The following is a 20,072-nucleotide window of genomic DNA, read 5'->3' on the forward strand; positions in this document are numbered from 1 at the left end:
TTTTGATTGATTGATTTTGATTTATTTTTAAATCAAAAATTTCTTTTTTACAAAAAAATAAATTAAGTCAATGCAACCCGATGTGGGGCGCCTGCCATCGCAAACTGAAGGGCGGAATAAATGCAAAGGAAGGGCTTCCATCTTAAAACTTTGCCAAACAATTATAAGTGTCCATATAAAGAATTCCTTACTGGATCGGTCGTCACGCAGGTTAATACCATCCACCTCTGGCATCGTCAACCGATGCCAGTTAAAATTAATCTATTGTGTTTTTTGATAGAGAGATGGAAACTGGGTTTCTTAGACAGAAAAAGAATGGGAAAGTACAGAGCCTAGAATTGAATGTGAATACTTTGAAGTTAGGACTGTAACAGGAATATCTACGGCATTCTTCAGCATGATAATTAGGAGAATGGTTGACATATTGTGTGTCCAGGCGACCAGGTGGAAAGGCTGTGATGAGGCTGGAACTTGAAATTTTTTGATCATGTAACTAGAGGCTATGGCCCACAGATAAGATGTTACCTACGGATGAAAGAAAAATTCTTAAAGGACCTAGAATCTAGCATCTAGGTGCTAGATGAAGTAGTTATCCATGTCCCAGATAGAGAGTCATGATTGGTACAGATTGTAATGGAGATGTTGGTGAACGAAACTGGAGTGATGAAATTGATGGGTAAGTACAACATAAAATAAATGAGCTTTGAGGGACAGATGATGGTTAACTTTGCAAAGAGGATGGAAATGCCTGGAGTGAACAGTTTCTTACAGAAGAGGTAGAAACTGGATGACCTACAAGACAGGAGGTAGAAGCACAAGGGTGGATTACATCTTGTGCAATCCACATAATCTGAAGGTTATCAACTGGTGGTTGGAGAGCCTGCGGCTAGACTGCATAGAATCGTGGTGTGTAAAATGAGTGGTGATATGGTTAAGAAGTCAAAGACAGAGTAGAGAAATATGTGGTGGAAGTTGAGAAAGGAAGAATGTTCTGTAGCTTTTCGGGATGGGGTGAGACAGGGTCTCGGTGGACAGTAGGAGCTCCCAGAAGACTGGGCCGCTACAGCCAAGGTGATCTCAGAGACAGGCAGGAGAGTACTTGGTGTATATTCTGGCAGGAAGGGAGAGAGAGAGTTGTTGGTGGCATCTCTAAAAGTATAGGAAATTGTACAAGGAAAGCAGTTTGTTAAGAAGTGGAACACTAAGAGGACCGTGGTGAGGCAAAACGAATACATTGAGATGCAACGTAGGTCAAAGGTAGAGGTTGGAAAGGCCAAACAAGAGGCATATGATGATGTATGCCAGGTTGGACACTAATGAAGGAAAAGAGGACCCAATACAGGTTGGCCAGACAGAGGGATAGCAATGCAAAGAATACGCAGCAGGTTAGTGTGATTGAGGATAGAAATGGAAATGTGTTGACTGGTGCTGGTAGTGTGTCAGATAGATGGAAGAAAACTTTGAGGCAATGAAGAAAATGAGAGAGAAGGAAGAGTAGAAGAGGCAAGTCTGGTGGACCAGGAAGTGGCAATGATAGTAAGGGAAAAAATAGGTATGAATTGTATTTGTATTTCATAATATTGTGTTTGTTTTCCCAACCTTATCTCCAGAGCACGACTGTTTGTGGAACTATAAGTCGGAGAGGTACAAGAACAAGTTAATGAAACAGTCTCTATTAGAGACTTTAAGCATCTTACTCTCCAACAATGAACAGCAATCATACACAGGTAACATTCCATACAGGCCAGCTCCAAAACATTCATTCATTTTTTAACAGAAGAATATTGTCACTGTTTAATAAAACCACTGTGTGCACTGTTGGTGAGTGGTCAGCACATCCACCTCACTGTTCAGTTTGTAGGTTCCTGTGTGATGTTTGCATGTTCGCCCAATGCTTGCATGGGTTTCTTCCCACATCCCAAAAACATGGATGTTGAGTTCAATGAATACTCTAAATTGTCCATAGATGTGATAAAGTACATCTTATTTAACGCTGTATGTGATGTTTGTTCTTATAATATTGTTGCCATGTTTTACTCAGGACCCATGATGCCTCTGATGTTAAATTTCCTGTAATATGGTCATCCGCCACTTATTTTGCTCTTTGTCATCACTGGTACCCCACCCACTCATAAGTTTCACAAGATATGTGAAAGCAAGTTTTGCTGCAGTCTTGTGAAATATTCAAATATCCAACCTTGTTCGACTTTGTCAGGAACAATAACATACCAAGATCAATTTAACTCCAAATTGTCTGAATTTAGGGTCAACCTCATTTAAACGGCTCGAATGTTAATTAGTTTCATTGGACAGGTTTGGATTTATCGACAGTAATGGGAGAAATGTTTTTTTTTATTCTTTCCATAGTGGAAGACATAAAGACAAAGTTTAGGAACCTACGAACCATCTTCCAACGTGAACATAAGGCAGTGAACTCTAACAAAACATGTGGTTCAGAAGATTTTTATGTCCCCAAGTGGAAGCACTATCGAGAGTTAATGTTCCTCTGTGAATCTTGTGACGAGGAGGAGCAGCCTAAAGATATCATCTTTCAACAACCGGCAGATGTTAGCATCAATCCTCCAGACAACCAAATCCCCCTCACTTCCTCCTCCCAGCAGTGCCAAGGCACACTTGAAACAACCAGTCAAACACCTAACATCATGAAGATGCTTCAATCATCACCCTCACCTACTCCAAAAGACAGCCAGCACTCACTGCCCTCATCCTTGTACTCTACATCGTCATCTCACACCGACTGCAGCGTGTTGGGGCAAAAACGTGTAAACCAACCCCCGCTGCCTGCCACAATTGAGGTTCTGGATTTCATGAAGACATTCTATCAAAGTCAGATAATGTCGCCACATGCTGGTTTCCTGAAGTATGTAGAGGAGTGTCTTAATGAGACACCTCCAGACAAAGTCAAGCGAATGAAGATGAAGATAATTGAGACAATTCACAACATATCAGAGGAAGTTTAGTTGGACTATGAACATTTTCATTGTCAGTTTTGCCTGCATAATGCATTGTCATGAATACTTACGAAGGTCAACTACGAGGATAGAATCTCTTGTGCGTAAAACTCTTTAAGGTAATTTACAAGCTGTATTTTTAAATTAGGTGCGAAAATTGATTTTATTGAACTTTATTCATAGATCCTTCACTGGAAAACTAAACAGTAAGTGAGAGAATTTCCAAGTAGGAAAGAAAATTGTTGTTTCTTAACTGAACACATTATCAGTGACTATACGCACCACCTCATTTGCTTAGGCCGTGCGTATCAAATGCATATTTTGTCACTGCCCACATTGTAGTTATAGTTTTCTTTTAAGGGCCATTATGTCTGTGAAATCCTATTATTTCATCATTTCATTGTATTAAATAGTAATGTGACAAAATTTTTGTCCCCTTCCTGATTTTTTTGTTTTTTTATTTTTTGGGACGTTTGTAGCAGCTGGCATGGTGGTGTGACTGGTTAGAGCATCTGCCTCAGAGTTCTGAGAACCAGGGTTGAAATCTCGACCCTCTTTGGAGTTTGTATGTTCTCCCTGTGCCTGTGTGGGGTTCTCCGGGCACTCCAGTTTGATCCCAGAGTCCTAAAAACATGCATTAATTTAGGATTTTAAATTGCCCGAAGGTGTGATTGTGAGTGTAAATGGTTGATTATTTCTATATGCCCTGCGATTGGCTGGGAACCAGCTCACGGTGTACCTTGCCGACTGCCTGAAGATAGCTGGGATAGGTTCCAGCTTTCCCGCAACCCTTGTGAGAATAAGAGGCTCAAATAATTGATGAATGGACTGATGTGTATAACACTCAAATGTTTCCCATTATCAAAGCAAAGCAAAGCAGATTCATTTGTATGTATGGCCCATTTCATACACAAGGTAACTCAATGTGCTTAACATGATTATGATACAAAGAGATAAAAACAATAGAAATGACAGCAAAAGAATATATATAAAATAAAACTAAATACAATTAAAATCAGCATACAGTGGAGGAATGGTGGCTCAGCTAGTGAAGGGTTGGCAAGAACCTCCGCGAGAGAGAGAGGAGAATAAGCGGCAAAGAAAATTGATGGATGGATCAGCATACAGTGAAAGAAGTTAGATTTTTGTAAGATGAGGGGTGGTGGGGAATTTTTAAAATTTCATTTCAAATTGGAAATACTCTAAAATGCATGAGGAAAAAATTTTTTTAGCCTGTAATTAAAAAAAAAATTCACACTTGGGGCTGACGTCACCTCTGTTGGCAAGTTATTCCACTTGTTTGCAGGATAATAGCTAAATGCTGCTTCACCATGTTTGCTTTGGACTCTGTGGTTCACTATTTGACCTGAGTCAGTCGATGTCAGAGCTCTACTAGGTTTGTATTGGGTATTCATGTATTTAGGACCTAAACCATTTAGTGATTTATAGATCAGTAGCAGAACTTTGAAATCTATTCTATTAAAGCTGACTGGAAGCCAGTGTAAGGACATTAGAATTGGAGTTATATGCTCTGACCTCTTTGTTGTGGTCAGAACCCGGGCTGCAGCATCCAATCCTAACTTGTGTTTGATTCTTGACCAAAAAAACTAATTTTATATCTTTATGTTTGAAGCCTGAAATGTGGCAAGAGGTTGAAAAGTTCAAGGGGGGCAAATACTTTCACAAGGCACTGTAAAAACCACTGCCAGGCAAAAAAATTAACTCTCATCTCAATTTTGCCAGCAGACAGCTTAATGATCCCCAAGAGTTTGGGCAAAATACTCTGACGAGACCAAAGTTAAAACTTTTTTGGAAGGTTTGTTTCCCATTACCTTTGGGGTAAAAGTAACACTGCATTTCAGAAAAGTACATCATATCACCAGTCAAATATGGGGTGGTAGTGTTTGGGCTGGCGCTGTTGCTTCAGGACAGGATAGTTTTGCTGTGATAAATGAAACCATGAATTCTGCTGTCAACCCAAAAATCCTAAACAAGAATATCTGGATATCTTTCCTCACCTCAAGCTGAAACAAATTTGGGTTCCGCAGCAGGACAAATCATCCAAAACCTACCAGCATGTCGACCTCTGAGCAGCTAAAAAACAAAACAAAGTGCAGGCATTGGAGGGGCCTAGTCAAACTCCTGACTTGAATCTTATTGCGATGCTGTGGCACTCCGGTTTCCTCCCACATCTCAAAAACATCCATCAATTGGATACTCTAAATTGCCCCTAGGTGTGATTCTGTGTGCCTGTTGTCTGTCTTTATGTGCCCTGCAATTGGCTGGCAAGCAGTTCAGGGTGGACCCTGCAACCTGCCTGTTGATAGCTTGGATAGGCTCCAGCACTCCTGCAGCCCTTGTAAAGACAAGCGGCTAAAGAAATGTATGGAAATTCGCTAATGACATTTTTTTTACAATCAGACAGATTCTTCTGGATCTTTTTCTCGTTTTGTCTCATCGGTGAAGTATACCTTGGATGAAAATAACAAACGTCTGATCATTTTAAATGGGAGAACTTGCACAATTGGTGGGCAATTGCCAAGTGTCTAGATCTAGATCTAAAACTGATTAGTTATTCTCAGTCTTGACGTTGTTCTCCCCGTTGTTCTCTCTCCGCTTGACTGCATCATTACATTTCGTAAGTCATCACGTGCACAAAAGTCTATTCAATGTTGAAATTGATCAAGAATTTACTAGGACTGAATGACACATTTGACAGTCAGGTGAAACTAAAACTTGATTAACAAGGGAGGAATTTCATACGCATCTCAGATGGCCAATCAAACAATATGTTTGTTGTTCATGATTGGGAATGGTCACGTACATTTTTTACTGTACAGTATCTTCATTAGGATGTGTACAAGTCCGGGCTTACCTGCATGTACCCATAATTATGAATACACATTGTACAATATGTACAAACAGTAATATGTACAGTGTGTGTGTGTGTAAATAAAATGGTTACAATTTCCTTGGCAGCATAGTGCAAAGTGTTCTCTCAATCTATATATATACACGTATATGTACTTCGCTAAAGTGGACAATATATTTGGGGGACACTGACTAGACGAGAGAGGAATTTTGTTGTGACACAGCTGAACTACTTTGAGAGAGATTCTTTATGAGCTTTTACAAGCAAGCTATAAGAGTGGTTCGCCAAATGATTTTAAAAGTTTTGAAAATCTAATCTCTTTCAAGAAATGAGCTCAAGCAATAGAGGAAAAACGAAAACTGCTACAAGTATATTGATGCCAAATAATGTTCCGTTCCGGACAGTTTAATTGCATAAAAAAAAAATTGTCAGATTTTTGGCAATTTTTTTTCAATTCAGATTTAAATTTTTTAATTTAATTACATTTTTTAAATTCAGATTTAGTCAATTTTGCGTTTGAATTTGCATTTGCTCGGTTACATAAAAGGAACCTCAGTGCCATATCATAATTACAGTGACTACAATTAGGGAGAGGAGCTCACTTGCTGGCTTTCAGCTTGGTGGGAAGTGCAGGTTGAGCAGTGAACATAAAGTGTCTTATAAGAAAATAATTTTTATGCACATCCTCACAAATTTTCTTTCACCCATGGACCAACAATTGTGCCCATCAGTATTATATTTGTTTTACTTGTCATCCAATCTCAATTACCACACTGAGTTCCATTACAGACGCAGATTGATATTACTTGCTAGTTTGACACAAATATCCATTATTAGTCACAACTCAATAATGTTTATTCCCCAAATATTCAAAGGACGGGTTTGGGTTATAGCATTTCAACCCTTAGAAGGGTGAACGCATGTATGAGATGTGATTTTTCTCTAAGTAAATGAATCCACTGATGTTCCGCTTATTTAAAATACATTTCTCATTCATCCGGGTCATTTCACTCTCAGAGCATCGGATAAATTGATTCTAGGACACCAGAACAGTCCATTTGCGAATAAGTCAGTGCCCCGACAATCTTTAAAATTATATAATTTTAGACTTTATTTCCACAATCATGCAGACGTTTAAATACAAAATTTTGGGGCCATTTCACTTTAAAAGGTAGATAACGTTTTCGACCAGTAGATGGGGGTGTTGGTTTACATGTAATTCATGTACTGAATTGCTGTTCCCAGTCAGAAAGGAATTCCGCAGGCACTAAAAGGGCAACACTTGACAAAAGCCCACTCAGTGTCCAAAAATAATAATTGTGTTGTTTTGACTAGACACTCATTTTAACGTTCATAGTCATTATAGTCGCTAAGGAAATGGACATATTGTGTTTTTCCCTAATCCAAGTTCACCAGAGTCACAAATGATTGTAGTTTTTTGTACATTTTTTTTGAAAGACAACGTTCCTAACAATTCACAAAAAGGAACATTTTATGCAAAATGTCATATGAGAAGCTTTAAAATATCCAGAAGAATCACCAAATAAAATAAAAACAAAAACCCTAGAAAAATGTACACAAATGGCTGCAAAGGGCACCAGGGTTAAATTGCGCTTTGACTCTAGTTCAGATGAAATCCAAATGAGAATCAAAGAATCAATCTCTTGGCATTTTTCCGATTGACGTCACTTTTCCGATGTCCTTTCACTTACTTGTCAGACCACCCCCCTCCCTCGCTCAGCTCTCCCCCCTTTCTCTTTGCTCAGTGAGTCGCACCAAATTCTATTGTGATGCTAAACTTTCGGGAAGGGAGACAGAGGGACGAAGAGCGGCTTGGATTTCTGTTTGAACCCATCTGATCTGACTCGCGTTGATTTCGAACTGTGCGTCCTTCCTCCATTCAGTGAGGTTTTCAACAATTTTCGACCTTTTTCGCCACACTTTTTTTTTTTTTTTGCGCTCCAGGAATGCACTGTGCACTTTGCAGCTCGTTGTCCGGAGACCCCCCTGCTTCGCTTTTTCTCGACCAGGAGTTCTAAATTATCGACGGTCATGCGCTCGTGAAGGACGGACTCTTTTCGTCAGCTTCCACGGTATGAGCGGTTCCTTTCCGGGCATGGACGATGGCCGGGCGGGGCTCCAGAAGGTGGCGGGCGGAGGAAGAGGAGGCGGGTGGACGCTGGTGGAGGCCCAGCTGCAGGGTGGAGCTCCGTGGGGCTTTACGCTGCAGGGTGGCCTGGAGCACGGGGAGCCGCTCGTCATCTCCAAGGTACATTTTGGAAGTGGGCTGAAACAAGGTCGAAAGTGTTCATTTGCAATTACTTTTGCAGTAAATGTACAACATTTTGAAAGATGAGTGTACTGTCAACTTCAAGTACTCGAATGAGTTCAACGTATTAAAAACACTTTTAAAAAGACTAACATCACTTTGAAGAAATGTAAAAACCGACTTCCAACACAGTTGTTCAAATAAGGCTCATATGCGCTTGCTTCAAGCTGTTTATTTCCAACTCACACAGTTCAGGTCCACTGTGAAACTAACACAAAACAAAAGATAATCAAACATTCTGGATTCAGACATCAAAATATTCAGCGAAGTCACATAATGAGGTCTAACAAAACTGCTGCTAACTGCTATCTTACTGCTAACATATCATGCGTAACACCAGAAATGAGATGTTAATTATGAACCTTTGAACAACTGCTATGTTAACACACAGAACAACACATTAAAACAGTACTCACGGACAGATGTTATCTCTTCTATTATCTCAACTCTAAACTCAGACTTGCCTGTGTCCTGTGAAAATCTCTAAAAATGATCACTTAAATATCTGCAATATAGTGAGGGAGCGGATGATCACCCTTCATATAGTTAGGGTTCACTTATACACTTTTACTGTGTAGTGTGCTTTAAAAATCCAATCTCAATTCCATTGGACATATCAATTGTGAAAGTGCAACAGATTTTATTATAAAACATAAAAACAAGTAAGAAAATTCATTTAACACAAGTGAAAGTCCAAACAGATGTGGGCAAGAATTGGGGTGCACTTCCGCTAATATAGACAGGCCTGGTGGGAGGAGGCATAACCCGTTATATTAGCCATAGAACACCTTTGCTTTTTAGAAGTTCCTCCCTTGCATACTTCTAGATTCGATTCTTGAAGTGACTTTCTGCAATGAAACAGGTTCGTGTTGGCTGTAGCACAGGTGAAGCAATATATTTAATGTGGTTACAGAAGGTTGAATTTACACCGGTGGTCTTAATGCCCACTTCAATATGTTACTTATTACACCAATAGTCTAGTCTTCATCTTGGTTACAACTGAAACTAGACTAAGTTTAGTATCCATCCATCCATCCATCCATCCATCCATCCATCCATCAATTTTCTGTACCACTTATCTTCACTGGGCCTATTCCAGCTACATATTGGTACAAGGCAAGGTACACCCTGAACTTGTTGTCAGCCAGTTGGAGGACACATATGAACAAACTACAATTCGCAAACACTTTCACACCTATGGGCAATCAAGAGTCTTCAATTAACCTGCCCTGCATGTTTGGGATGTGGGAGGAAACCAGTGTACCTGGAAAAGAAAAAACACAGGCACAAGGAGAACATGCAAACCACGCACAGGCGAGGCCGGGATTTGAACACCACTCCTCTGAACTGTGAGTCAGATGTTCGAACCAGTCATCCACTATGTTGCCCTGAATCTAGTATTCACAGACAAAACCTGAAACTGAGGAGACGTGTATATATATATATTTTTTTTTAATAATGAAATCACACACATGGGCAAAAAAAAGAGCTTTCAGTCATATGCTCATTTTAAAAATGGGTGGCTTCAAGAAAAGGTACTATTGTCTAAGAAGTGAGTGATGTACATGTAAACACCTGGTAATAAAAGCTGTTGACCTGGACTTTCATATTCCTCTTTTGATGTCCAAACTACATTTCCTCAGAGGTATGCAGCAAAAACCAAATTATTTACCTTAGCTGCCATGGTCTCATTTTACTAAAATGCAAATCAGCAGGCAAGCTTGCCATTTTATGTGTGGGTGTTTTACTGGGACGAAAGCCAAAAGGTTGTAAAATAGGACAAGAATGTGAATAATGCTTTTTTGGGGTGGGGGGTGTGAGAAATGAACAGAATTTTGTTTTGTGATGCATTGAGTCTGGGTTGTCATAGACATTTTGGTGTGCCCCCAAGAAAACCTTGTCTTCTAATTCTGCTTTATTTCACTTTTTAACCTCAAATTGTTTACCATTACCACATTTCTTCATTTTCACTTGGTTCACTTATTCCACATATTTCATCCGAGGCTAAATACTCTTAATTATTTTAATCTGGAGGTCTCGTGACCTGCATGGAACTAAGTAGACTTAAAAGTGACTCAGCATTTATTTGCATCACTAATTGTGGAAATGTATCCTGATCATGTACTTAAACAAAACCAGAGCTGAGTGTTTGAAATTGTGTCTTGTAATTTCTTGTGTTAACAGAGGTGGGATTACATACAGTGAAGAAAATAAGTATTTAAATACCCTGCTATATTGCAAGTTCTCCCACTTAGAAATCATGGAGGGGTCTGAAATTTTCGTCCTAGGTGCATGTCCACTGGGAGAGAGATAATCTAAAAAGAAAATCCAGAAATCACAATGTATGAGTTTTTAACGATTTATATGTTGATTAATTATTTTGTGTACCTAATTTCAGACCCCTCCATGATTTCTAAGTGGGAGAACTTGCAATATAGCAGGGTATTCAAATACTTACTTTCTTCACTGTAGTACAGTATGTGCAAGTCATAAGAAGCCTTGAGTCCTAACCTTCGAGTTACTGTGTCAAAAATCAGTCAAATCATGTTGATTCCTCCAAATAAGTCATAATCCAGTCACCGTGCATTCATTATCTGTACTTGTGTCAGTTTGCTTTAACTCTAACCCTGACACATTCATAATCACATAATTTTGAATGATCCCAAACCAGCTATCTCTAGGGCAGAAGGCGGGCTACACCCTGAACTGATGGCTCTGTCTCACATGGTGGACAGATGGGCTGAGGGATATTTACTACTTTAGTCATCTCCATTGAACACACAATTTACTGAAAGGTGAGTTTATGTTTGGTTAGCTATAAATTAGCTAAAACAAAATGTTGTCTTACCTGTCTTTGTGGCATAATTAGGAATCCCACTTGTGGCCTAGGCAGGACATGCTCTGCAGCAATATTATAGTGCTGTGAACAATTTTGCCTCCTCGTGATTTCTGTTTTTGTTTCCGTATCACGCATAAAGGTTTCAAATCTTCAAACCAATTATAATATCTCTCACAGACAACCCAAGGAAATACAAAATGCAGTTTTCAAATGACAATTCAATTTATTAAGGCACAAATAATTCCAAACATTTTTGACCCTCTGGGAAAATGTAATTGCCGCCCTGTTCAATTACAAAGTCTCTGTCACTAACCACACATTTGGCAAATGTGAGTTCAGTTTCACAAGCCACATCCAAATTTGATAAACACCATACTTGTGAATGAAGAAATCACTGAAATAGTCAGAGAACGTGAAGTAGGCTACAAGATCTCAAGAATCAATGCCTCATACCACGATCCAAAGAAATTCAAGAAGAAATGAGGCAAAAAGTGAAATCTATCAGTCTGGAAAAAGTTACAAATCCTTATCCAAGGCTTTGGGGCTCTAGCGAACCACTGTCAAGGCAATTATCCACAAATGTAGAAAACTAGGAACAGTGGCAAACCTTCCCAGGAGTGGACGACCAACTGAAATGACACCAAGAGCGCAACGACGACTCATCCAGGAGGTGACAAAAGAACCTTGAACAACATCTCAAGAACTGCAGGCCTCACTGGTTTGCCTGAACAATGTATGTGAATATAATCATGTAATATGTACTCTATTTTGACAATATGATGTTATATCCTCTCTCATTTAATAGTTTTTTGAGAAGATTTTTATTGACAATTACGAATTTTCAGGGGCGGTGCCATTATCGCGAGTGACCTATGTGCGCAGATGTAATGTGTACCGTGCCGCAACAAAGGCTTGATTCCATGGGACACCATTTATGCCCAGCGCTGATTTCTCGAATTTATCCTCGTCTGATGAAGAAATAGCAGTATTGGTTGATCGGGAAGACGGAGGAATACTTCCATACACAGGTGTGACCGGCACAGCTGTAAGTGGCTCGGCTGCTCGGTTGATCGGACCGATCGCCGACAGACCAGGAACGGGGGGGGCGACTGCGGACCGGTCGCCGACGAAGGAGGAACTGCGAGCGACCGCGGACCGGTCGCCGACAAAGCAGGAACTGGGAGCGACCGCGGGCCGGTCGCCACTGGTACTCCAGGGCACGGACGAGAAGCGGCTGCGGAGACCTCGCCACCTCCTGGACAGCAACGTGAGGCGGCATCGGGTCGGTCCCCACTGCCACGTGAGCTTGCAGTGCATTCGTTGAAACCGCACCGTGGGCGTGGCGTGGTGGCGGGTCCGTTTCCAGGGCGATGTGAACGAGAGTCGGCAGAGATTCAGTCGAAACTGACACGTGGGCGTGTCTCGGGAGCGGGTCAGTTCCAACTGCCACGTGAGCATGAGTCCGTAACGAGTCCGTCAAAACTGACACGTGGGCGTGTCTCGAGGAGGTGGATCCGTGTCCACAGCTACGTGCGCTTAATGAGGTGGCGGGTCCGTTCCCATTGCACTGTGCACTTGGTGAGGTGGCGGGTCCGTTCCCACTGCAGCGTGAATCTGCGTCAGCAGCGAGTCCGTCGCCATTGCGACGTCAGCATAGCTCGGCTGGTTCGCCAGTCCTTGCCGGACCTGGGCCATGAGAGCCGCCAATTCGGCGCTGTGCCGCTCTATCTGCGCCCGCATTTCGCGGCAGAACACCTCGTGATTTGGCGGCTCCACCTCCCTCTGAGCTGGAAGCTTCGCCACCAGCTGCGGGTCTGCCGGTTTCGCCGTTGCCGGCGAGGAATGGGAGGACGGTGCGCAGCGGGAGGCACAAGGGAGCGCCCGGCCGGGGCGTCTCCTCTGGCCGCCACGCGGAGGTCCCGGGTAGATGGCCAAGCGGGTTCCCACAAACGGGTTGGTGTACTCGGACCTACCGGCGAAGATGCTCGAGTGCTGGAAACGCGGGGAGGTGAAACAAACTGACTGGGATGAAAGACCGGACAAAGAGATTCAGAATTAAAATCATCGGAGTCGTACTCAGGCAGCTGGTCATACAAATCACGGTCCTCCTCATATTCCGAAAAGTCAGAGTCCAAAAGAATATGGGGAGCCGGACGGGTCGTGGTAGGGACGTATTCGTAGCTCGCTGGTGGAGCCTAAGACACGGAAGCGGAGGACGTCAAGGAGCCTACCCGGATTGGACAGGCTTGGTCCTCCGGCAGATGGGCTACCTTGCGTCGTTCCCGGCGACGCCGGGTCTTTCCTGCTGGGTCCTGTTTTGGCCAGATCATTCTGTCACGACCCATCGGAATGGGAGTAGGACCCAAATGCAGGGCTCGGACGATGCAAGGTACTTCGGGGAGAAACGTTTGTTATTCCATGGTCGGGGATCGAGCAGGCAGTCAGGTGCAGCAGCAGTAGTTGGGACGTTGGGCGAAGAGAGGAGGACAGCGGGCAGGCAGGAGTCGGTACACGGGAAAACGATCAAAGCAGGCAGAAGTGTCAAAGGAGTCAGGCTTACGGGGTCGGTCGGAGAACAGGCGGAGGTCGGTACACACGGGTTGACGATCAGGGATAAGGAAGTACACGAACGGGGCATGAAGCTCAACAATCTGGCCCCGACCAGTCGTCATCGGGGTCATATAAATACACAGAATAATCAGCCCGCATGAGGCGCAGGTGTGCGCCTCCCAATCAACGCAACCGCGCGGGCACCCGAACAGCCCAGGCTGGAGCGGCAGGATTCTTTCAAAACCAAAACAAGTGGCCCTCTACCTTTAAAGTGTAGATGTTAAAATGTAAACAACGATGTGAAGTCTCTCGTGTTTATTGACAATTACGGATTTTTATAGTCAAACAAGTCCCAAATCTTCTAATTGGTGACTTAAGCCTGTCTTGAGTGAAGTCATATGTTGAGTCCCCTGCCTCTGAGTGTGCAGCCAAATTCTCAAGATCTCCATGTAGATGAGCACTATCAGATGTAGTTGTTGAAAATATGCCATTTTATAGGCTCATCAAATTGTGCTTTTGAGTAAATGCCAGACTCTGTGTTTTCATATTGTGGCTCACAATTGGGGATAAATGAGCCTTTGACATATAATGCGCCAATAACACTGTGACACTTTGAAACCAATTATTTTCAGTAGCTCTCACAGCACAGCAACTGTCAGTTTTGTCATCTGTGCACATGCACAGTGGTTAAAGTTCAGCCTTTTTAACTTTGTTAATATTAGACTGCTTTATGTTTGCAGCGCTCAAAAATGATGAGCACAGTGCACATTGTGCTGTGTATCACATAAAATTCAACAAACAGGACAGTGTTAGTCATCACTAGGTTTGTTATTCTGATATATCGAAATCAGTCTTACCATGACACAGCGTCAATATTTTCTTTAGGGTGAATCAATATTGGTATATAATTCAGTTCAAATAGGCTGCTACCGAAAATCCCTCTATGAACTAGATTGCACAATCTAAAATGAAACCGCACAGGCATTCAAAAGACTCAACACAATATCTTCTTTTATTGCAAAAGCTCAAACACCTTGTTGATATCCCTTGAACTCATAAAACAAACAAAAAAAAAATTAAATTAATTTCAGCCCTGGGCCCTGCTTCTGTCTGAAGAGGCTTTCTTAAATTACACATTCTACATTGATTAGAGATGGTATGTTAGTTCAGTTACAGTGAAAACATAATGAGCTCATCTGCTCTGTCTGAATGATCATGAATATCAGCTACACCCCCCGGCACGACCCCACCAAAACACACACACACACACACACACCACACACACACACACACACACACAGGCACACGCATGCTGCACACATATTTTTCAGGTTGTGAAATGGTTTTCATTGCAAGGGTTTCCCTTCAAAAAGGGTGTTTAATTTCCCTCACTTAAGTAAAACACAGCAAATGTAGTCGTCATAATTTCATTAGGTGTCGCCATTACATACTTACATTAATAACAATGGACCTTTTGGGTTAGGAATGGGAACCTTATTGATGAAGGCAGCTAGATTTTTTTTGTCCACGCTACCAGAGAACCGCATAGGACTGCACACTTTCTAACCATATGTTTGACAATAATGCCATTTTTAATATAGTCAAAATGTGTACATTTCTTTAGTGAACCAATGTACGTCACAATATCTTAATACGGTATGTTTCATGCTCAAATACATGTAAAGTCCACTCTGCAACAACAAAATGTTTGAGATTATGTGCAAAAGGGCTCTCATAAAAAAAATTAAAAAATAAATACAAATACCATTCAAAGATAGCACAAAACTGTTCAACATCAAACCAACATTAAATACAAGAACTCTTTTTGTACATTTTTTTCCTCATAAAAATCAGCTCACTCAAAATTGTAACATTCTACTATTTTTTTCCTGCCAGTCATTCACAATTCCCAAATGAATATTGGCGATAATGCTTGGTGCGGGTCCCCTGGCCAGCCACTTATCCGAGCCACAATTTGCATTTGCAAACAATTAAGAGCATTAAAAATGTCAGTGTTTGGAGAACAAATTTTGTAGATCCTCATGCACTTTAAACTAACCACAGTTGCCCATCGCTCCAAAGTGTGTCTTCTAAAACCCTCACTCATATTTATTCTCGCAGTCCATTTGACAGTTTTTTTTTAAAAAGTATATTTATTTATTTTTTAGGGACTAAAGTACAACACAGCCTGAAAGCATAGCCTTTGGAGACCTGAAAAAATATACTGTAAGAGCCAAAGTGTGGGGGACAAAATGTGTTTTAATTCAGAGGGGGCGGGGGTCTGACGCACTGTGAGAGATTCTTGGCACTTGTTTTAATATCTGAAAAGGTACACATGGGTGGAGTCTTTTGTTTCACAACTGTGCTGGAAAGCTTTAGAAATCATGAGCATGTAAAATAAAAATGACATGATTGTCACCTGTGTTAAACTCTTTTATCGACAAAGCATTTACAATTACAAATTGTCATACTACTACCAGATTCTATTGTAAATGATTGTACAGATTAGGCTATGTGATCATAAAATGACTGGAATTTACGTTCCACTGCTTTACTTGCCTTACTTTTGTATAGTTTCGATACGTTATTTTGTTAGCAAGCTACTTCTTGGTTCATGGAGAATTACAAAAGATGTTACGAATGCTACATGGCGGCCTCGTCCATCCTTGCTCATGTCGCCTGCTTAACACGGGCTAACTTTTGTTAGGCTATGACTGTTTTTGGGTGGCAGCTGGCTCCTGCTTTGGGCCCTGTTGGTGGCTGGGTCCCCCAGGTCTCCAGGGGTATTAAGGGTAGGGTGGGGTGGTTACTCGGTCCACTGCAAAGGCTACCAGAAGTGCCCCTTGCTCGGGTAGGTTTATAACATGCTGCACACAAAGTCTTTGCCATGTCTGTTGGCATAACATATAGGCAAAAGTACTGGCGAGAGTACTGAAAAGTACTGCGTGGATGTTTTTTCTCAACTCCCCATTGCATTGTAACCATATTAAAATCATAGGTAAATTCAAGGAAATGCTCGCCTCTTGTCTGCGCTGCACCGTGGAAGCTGCAAGATTTTGTTCGTTTGCTGGCTGGTTGAGGTCCCGATGGCCATGGGAAAAATGGTAGACACCACGGGCTGGTTTCAGCCTCTACCTCTGTATCCAATGCTTTCTGGTAAATCTTTCTCAAAACAGGCCCGTCTGAAGCGATCAGCACAGAGTGTGGAATGCTTACTCGGCACACATACCTGACCATCTTCTTCTCTTGTCCATTGACTTTCCCGATCCAATGGTCTCGTATTCCTTTTTAACTTGAAACACCCCCCTCCTCAAAATAAAACCCTTGCCACTGCCTGAACCTTTTGTACTACCAAATGCCACACGATGAACCATCGTGACATTGTTAAATCATACGACAACAAATATACAAAGATGGGAACAACAACAAAGAACAATAGCACAAAATGCTGAATGAATAGTCTTCTTGGCTCATGTGACGTGACAGTGTCGGATCAAGCTGAAGACTAAAAGGCTTTGGATGCAAAAAGCAGAAGGGGCATTTTTCATAAATATCGATTTAACTGCTATATATCTGCTATTTAATCACTTTGAAATGGCAGATATAGTTTGTGCAGGAGTTCTAGCATCATCAAGAAAACATTTCAACTCTTAGTCCTCTGACCTTTAACACATCAACTCACAGGTTCTTAGAGTTGTTTATACCCTAAAAAGAATCCCACCGCACAACTCGTCGGTAGCACTGACAAGAACACGATTTGACTGTTGTAATGTTACTTGTCTTCAGATATCAAGACTAACTATTGTTTTGCTGTGGTTCGCACCCCAGGTTCCCTTGTCCAGTCAGTCCTCTAAAGCTGTTTTCTGCCTAGCTGTGTTTTCAATAAACATCAGGGAAAACAAAACAAAACAAAACAGGGGGAGTATCTCAAAGTCCCCTGTTGCACAGGAAAACTGTTCCAGAACAAATGGCATTCAGATCCACCATTCTGGAAGACCAGACCAGCTGAACAGTTAATGCGGTGGTGGGGGGTGGGTGCTCCTTGGCTATCTGGGCACTGTGGGTGGTTCTATCAGTGCCATTCCATTGAATGATATGACACACTCAGATAAAGCTAGCCGTATCGTGGTCAGAATAGGTGGGCTTGCCCACGGTATTGCCCACGGTATGACTTCTCATGCACAAGTACATAAAGAGTTCTTGTCCAAAATGCTATGAATGAATTGAGGTTATTCATGGCAAAAATAAATTTACTCTGAGCTGCAAATGTTACAAACATTACTTTAATCCTATTTAAACAATTGTCTCAGTCTGAAAATGTTTAACAAATGATTTGTACACAACAGAACGGTATGGCAAAGTCGAGGTTCTTCAAATGTGCTATTTATTGTTTTTTGTTGTTGTTTGTTTGTTTTGTTTTACACACATGGAAACCAGATCTTGACTTTCATAATTAAATATTTATTAAAATCACTTGGATAGTTCTTAACTCCAATAGACAAAAGCGGCTGTGGAAAAAGAAATTGGAGCTTAGTTTATAAATAAAACTACTTGTTTAAAACATGTTTTGTTGATTCATGGAAAGGTAAAGTGGTACAACTTAGTCCCTGCAGACATAACTTTGCATATTTCTATCAATAAACATGCATGCCAAACCAGTCAGTACCCATGAATTCAGCTTAATAGCTTACGCACAAACATTTTGAAGACCAAGGCGAAGTTTGAGCATGCTTATCTCGCAGGGAACATGAGAAAACATGACAATGTGACCTTGACATGACACATGTGGCGATGGCTCACCCACTTTCAGGCTGCTAAGAAGAGTCATCAGCAGTGGGAGATAAAGCATCTGAGCAATGCTGATAGACTATTGTGTCATCCAACCAGTTTCTGAGCCGCTTATACTCACAAGGGCCGCGGGAGTGCTGGAGCCTACCCCAACTGTCATCGGGCAGGAGGCGGGGTACACCCAAAACTAGTTTCCAGCCAATCGCAGGGCTCATAGAAACAATCAACCAGTCGTACTTGCAATCACACCTAGGCGCAATTTAGACTCTCCAATTAATGCGTCATTTTGGGATGTGGGAGGAAATTGGAGTGGCCGAAGAAAACCCACGCAGGCACGGGAAGAACATGCAAACTCCGCGCAGGTGGGGCCGGGATTGAACCCCAGTCCTCAGAACTGTGAGGCCAACGCTCTAATCAGCTGGTCCACTATGCTGCCTGACACTTTATAGTGCGTGTGATAAATCATCACAGAAGCTACATTCACGTCTGTTTAGCATTTTTAATACAATATTTTATTTGGAACCAACTTATAGTATACAACACTGCTAAAAATATTTTTTTTGTGTTGTTTGTTGGTTTCTGTTTTTAGTTCTGATTATTAGCCTTAAAATAAAAATATTTAACATAATATCTTTGCATAGATATAATCTCATTGTAAGTAAAAATATTCTACACTTTCTGAATAAGATGACCAAATATCTCAATTGAAGAGCAAGATTTATTTTATTATTTTAAAAGTTAGACCAATTGGACAAATTCTCTCTTTATGACATTTATGAATGGTATCGATTAAAGTTTGAATTCACCTGTTGACAACAGTTTCAATTTAGCTATTTTACTGGGAATCACATCACAGCAGCAATGTTCACACATACAATCATAACTATTATATACGACACAACCAACAAATTAAGGACAAGTAGAAGAGTAGCATTAAGGTTGAATTAAATATTTTTTCAATGTAATAAAAGCCACAAAAAAAACCCATTACAATGTTACATGGTGAAACTCTGCAATTTCCCAGAATTGCTTTTCAGCAATCTTTGCAATACAGTAGCGTAGATCATTTTACACTTGAGACTATGTGAGTCTAAGAATGCACGTCTCAAAACAATAAGTCCCATCCCAGGAACAATAAGTCTGTGCAATTTATCATCACAGATTACAATGACAGTAATCTTTCACGTTCTCACTATATTGGAGATTATAATTTCTATATTTGTGCAATATTTTTGTGATGTCCATTGCTCCTGCTCTCTCTCACTATATTATGTTTCAGCCTGCCAGGGTTGCAAATGTTTTAGGATGATATATTTTTGCTAAAAGTATCACAATTAGTGTAAGTATATATCTATGTTTTTTTATGCCATTGATATTCTGAATTTATAGCACATAATAATTCAGGTACATCCTTTCATGAACACTTAACTATCAATTCCAAAGAACATTGAATGTTCGCATTGTAATGCAGAACAGTAAATATCTACGATAATTAAACAATACAAATAAACCCGACTCTTCTCGCAAAAACTGCACTTAAACACATATTAAACATTTGGGACATAGGTATAAAGTTATTAACCCACTAAAGAGCCTGTATGTACTCAAAAGCATTTGGGCTTTGTCACTGTTTAATCAGATGTGATCCTTTTTAATATCATTGGTTTTTTTTTCCCGTTTTTATTTATTATTTACTGTGTAATTTCTGCTTCCTTTATCATT

At 41.0% G+C, this 20,072-nt stretch overlaps 2 protein-coding genes across 10 annotated transcripts in view; both read left to right on the forward strand.

Moving 5' to 3' along the window:
- Positions 1 to 3,388, forward strand: part of LOC133491234 (uncharacterized) — a 28,576-nt gene extending 25,188 nt beyond the window's left edge. For 4 of the 5 annotated variants that reach the window (XM_061802191.1, XM_061802192.1, XM_061802193.1 and 1 more), the window contains 2 exons: positions 1,611 to 1,727; positions 2,368 to 3,388. In XM_061802191.1, the coding sequence (XP_061658175.1) occupies positions 1,611 to 1,727; positions 2,368 to 2,981 (731 nt within the window). In that variant the 3' untranslated portion in view covers positions 2,982 to 3,388. The remainder of the gene's footprint in view (positions 1 to 1,610; positions 1,728 to 2,367) is intronic. The other variant, XM_061802195.1, reaches the window with a different exon arrangement.
- Positions 3,389 to 6,980: 3,592 nt separating this feature from the next.
- The window catches only part of shroom3 (shroom family member 3), a 96,613-nt gene continuing 83,521 nt past the window's right edge, over positions 6,981 to 20,072 (forward strand). For 2 of the 5 annotated variants that reach the window (XM_061802184.1, XM_061802186.1), the window contains exon 1: positions 6,981 to 8,113. In XM_061802184.1, coding sequence (XP_061658168.1) covers positions 7,940 to 8,113 — 174 coding nt within the window. In that variant the 5' untranslated portion in view covers positions 6,981 to 7,939. The remainder of the gene's footprint in view (positions 8,114 to 20,072) is intronic. The other 3 variants (XM_061802187.1, XM_061802188.1, XM_061802185.1) reach the window with 2 other exon arrangements.

Source organism: Syngnathoides biaculeatus, chromosome 17 (genome assembly GCF_019802595.1).
Source record: "Syngnathoides biaculeatus isolate LvHL_M chromosome 17, ASM1980259v1, whole genome shotgun sequence".
NCBI lineage: Eukaryota > Metazoa > Chordata > Actinopteri > Syngnathiformes > Syngnathidae > Syngnathoides > Syngnathoides biaculeatus.